This window comes from Echinops telfairi, unplaced genomic scaffold (assembly GCF_000313985.2).
Source record: "Echinops telfairi isolate 266 unplaced genomic scaffold, ASM31398v2 ScPeMD7_23;HRSCAF=83, whole genome shotgun sequence".
NCBI lineage: Eukaryota > Metazoa > Chordata > Mammalia > Afrosoricida > Tenrecidae > Echinops > Echinops telfairi.
Window position 1 is genome coordinate 21555599 of NW_022103920.1, and position 3998 is coordinate 21559596.

A 3998-nucleotide genomic window follows, 5' to 3' on the forward strand; every position below is an offset into this window, starting at 1 on the left:
TTTGAGAAACGATGTACAAATGCGCTTTACACAATTGATGTGTGTATGGATTGGGATAACAGTTGTATGAGCCCCTAATAAAATGTTAAAAAATAATAATAATAATTTACAGTCAAAACAAAAGTAACACTCAAGGTGTACCATTTAATTATTTAGTTCGGTTTTACTATTATTAGCTATGCTCTTGTGGTTATTTGCATTTACTGTATCTGCAGAGCGAAAATGCATATCATGGTGTGAGTGACGCCATACCATAGTGCCATATCATGCAATGCTGGTACACTCATTTCCCCATTACCCACACACTGATGTCAGGGGGTTACTGGCCATAGTAGAAATACTTGCAGGATGGAAATGGGACATACTGTAAACAAGGCCTTTTCTTTTGGAGTTAGATGTTAGTTCTTTCCATAGATCACATCACATATAGGCTAATGAGTCTCAAACCATTTTCATCTTTTTATGCCTCGTTGGCCTAACACTTCCTGCTGGGAAGTGCTGGGGAGGTGCTGGGGGAGCAGCTGCAATCTGCTATCATTCTCATAGATTCTTGCTACCCTTGAAGAATATTGATGAAGTTTGTTTTTTCACAGGGGGCGGGTAGAAACGAGACACAAGGAAAAATACTTGGCATAATAATTGCTAACACAGAGAATTAAAATAGAGAGATATGAGAGAGTTAATAGGAAAGGTATCTGAAGGGGGCAGCATCTAACTGAAAATGAGATCTGAATAATAATGTGGAGAAGAGTGAGACTAAAAATCAGAAGAAAGAACATTTCAACTAGCAGGGACAGTGGTGCAAGGGTCCTGAAGTTGGAAACGAAACTGCCAAAGTCTTAAAGCCATCACTGTGTCTGAGCTAGAGGAGGCAAGAAGGGCAGTACCAATGGTGTAAAGGGAACACCAGGCCAGGCAAGAAGTTTTATTCTAGACACCATCCAGTCATTGAAGAGGGGTCGTGTATTAGTTTTCTGTTGCTGCCTTACGAATTACAACAAACCTGGCAATTTAAATAACCCACCCGAGTTTGTTGTCGCCCAGTTCTGCAGGTCAGAAATCCAACATCAGGTTCATATCAAGATGTTGGCAAAGCTTCGATCCATCCTAGGGAGAGTCCTGCATTACTGTTTTATATAGTTGACAGAATTCATTTCCTTGTGGCTGTGGCAATTCTTCCTCCTTTTCCTGATTGACTCTCAGTTGAGAGTCAACCAGCTTTTCTTTCCCCACTCCCCGACGCCCCCAGCGGAGAATTTCCACTTTTTAGAGGCCACTAGCATCCTTCTTCCATCTGCAAAGCTGGCCATGGCTGGTTGAGTCCCTCTCAGGATTGGAATCTCTCTCCCGTCTTCTTCCATTGCCTCTTTCTAACTCGGCTGTAAGGACTCAAGTGATTGGATCCCCCCATCTAGGTAATTCAGGGTCATCTTCCTTATCTCTCATGTAGTTTAAAGTCTCTTTTGCTGAATAAGGTAAATACCATCATAGGTTAATGGGCATTAGGGCATAGGTATCTTTGGGCAACATTATTTTGCTTAGTACGGAAGGCCTTATCTCAAGGAAGGTAATGAGAATCAAGTTCAAGTCAGAGCTACTGAGATTCCTTGACATTTTCAGCCAGACTACCACTGTCACTTCCTATGGTCTGCTGAAGGATTAGCACCATCATCTCAGTCAAGAGCAGTGGTTCTCAACCTTCCTAATGCCGCGACCCTTTAATACAGTAGTTCCTCATGTTGTGGTGACCCACAACCACAAAATTATTTTCATTGCTACTTCATAACTGTAATTTTGCTGCTGTTATGAATTATCATGTAAGTAACTGATATGTAGGATGTATTTTCATTGTTACAAATTGAACATACTTAAAGCATAGTGATTAATCACAAAAACAATATGCAATTATATATTGTGAAATATTTATTTCCAATTACAAATCAATGAAATATTGTCTTGAAGCATGGTGTAGCATGGGTAGCAACAGTCTTCATGCTGGATACTCATATGTGGGCGTAACTGCATGTGGGCAGACCCACCTGGAGACGATAGAGGAAAAGTGTCTCGGTTGCTAAAACCATCGGAAATGTGTTTTCCGATGGTATTAGGCGACCCCTCTGAAAAGGGCATTCGACCCCCAAAGGAGTCATGACCCACCTTTGACAACCGCTGGTCAAGAGCACTGTGGATCCTGACAAAAAGTAAATACCACTGATGTTTTTAGAAGCTAGTGTATCATGTTTGAGGCTCCAGCCTCAAGTTGAGTGATTTCATTCACTCACCACTTATAGTAGAGTGTGAGTGATACTTACACATAAGTGTACTTGTGATTGGGCTGTCAGCATTCTCCAGTGATTCAGAATATATATAACATTTAATATAAAATATACCCAGATGAACCTGTTTAGTTGTTTGGGGCTAGTAGCTTAGAAACCATTCTTCCTGACACTGTGTAAATTTGCCTAACAAATGTTATGCTCATTATGTTTATTTTTTTAATTGAGAACTAACTGATGATTGCTTATATTAAGTAATTTTTTTATAAATAAGATTTCTCCCCACACCAACTTTACAATGACCCGATGAGGCAGTACTACAATGAACCTTATTTCACAGATGAAGCTGAAGCATACAAGGTTAATTTGCCCAAGGTCACACAAGAGGAAACTAAGCATTAAAAAGCTTAAATAGATCCTCCCAATCACCAGCTTCCAATCACCAGCGCTGAGGCTCCAGTCAGGGTCGATGGGCCTCAGAGCTCATGCTCTAATTGTTCAGCCTCTCCTGGTTATGGCTGATAGAGGAAGACGTAGGCTCAAGTATCAGAAGCCTCCATTGGTGGATATATCCCTCAATGTCATGGAATGGCTAATGATCCTTTTTTACAAATGTTGAAAACAAACCAGTTGGATTAATTTTACCTCACAAGGGTAACAAGACTAAAATACATTCTACTTCTTACTCCATCTGTTTCAGTCTTGATTTCTTAAAAATTGTTTACTTCCATGAGTGAATTCATGTATGAACTGACTTGTACCTTGATTTCCTGACTCTGTCATTTCACAGCAAGCCTGCATAATCCTAGCCAATTACCTGAGGACTACGCTGAATCCTTACATCATCAACCTCACTTTAGCAGCCAAAATGTGCAGCCAAGTGCTTTGCGAAGGAGCAGGAGTGTGTACCAGGATAGACTGGAATTCAACTGACTACCTTCATCTGAACCCAAAGAACTTTGTTATTCAAACCGGGAACGATGGACAGTTTACAGTAAATGGGAAACCCACCCTAGATGACCTGAAGTATTTTTCTGAAAAATTTGATTGCCGTTGCTATGGAAGTGATGTTTGCAAGTTGAGAGATGTAGAAAATACTAATATAGATGGTATTAAGGTGTGCATTACAAATGGTGTTTGTATAGGCAGTTTGGTGACTAAAAAGTCTACTTATTACCGCTTTAGAAAGAAAGAGAAACCATTGGCTGCACAGTTGCCATGTGCTCCTGGGGCAAATTTCAGTGGGTGTCTGACAGCCAATTGTTCTGAGACAGCTGTCTTGACCAGAACACAAGAAGACTGTCAGGGTCCTGATGGGAAAAACATGTCCCACCTTCAAAATAGGAAAATTGAAACAACCAATTCAAGTTCAAGTTTGGTGCTTGTTCCAGTTCCTATCCACATACTTTCTCTTTTGATATATTTACATTTTTTTGTATTCAAGCATTTAGTTAATGCAGTTTCTTTGTGTCAAGTAATATACACCCATATTATTGAAATCTATATTTGAGAGATAAATAAGTGTACTTGTCGTAGGGTTGTGACTCAAAACTCAGTCAAAAAGGCATTTTGACTTTGAGCAAAGATTTTTTTCCCACGATCAATTAAAACTTGGAATTGTAGTACAGAATTAAATCCTTTATGTCAGCAATTTGATTTTGAAAATTTAAGTAAAGTCTTGATTATTAATTACAACAAACCTGGCAATTTAAATAACCCACC

At 39.5% G+C, this 3998-nt stretch overlaps 1 protein-coding gene across 1 annotated transcript in view; it reads left to right on the forward strand.

Moving 5' to 3' along the window:
* LOC101662144 (hyaluronidase PH-20) overlaps positions 1-3998 on the forward strand; it is a 45068-nt gene that overhangs the window by 6303 nt on the left and 34767 nt on the right. Inside the window, exon 3 of the mRNA XM_013005939.1 lies at positions 3067-3429. Coding sequence (XP_012861393.1) covers positions 3067-3429 — 363 coding nt within the window. The remainder of the gene's footprint in view (positions 1-3066; positions 3430-3998) is intronic.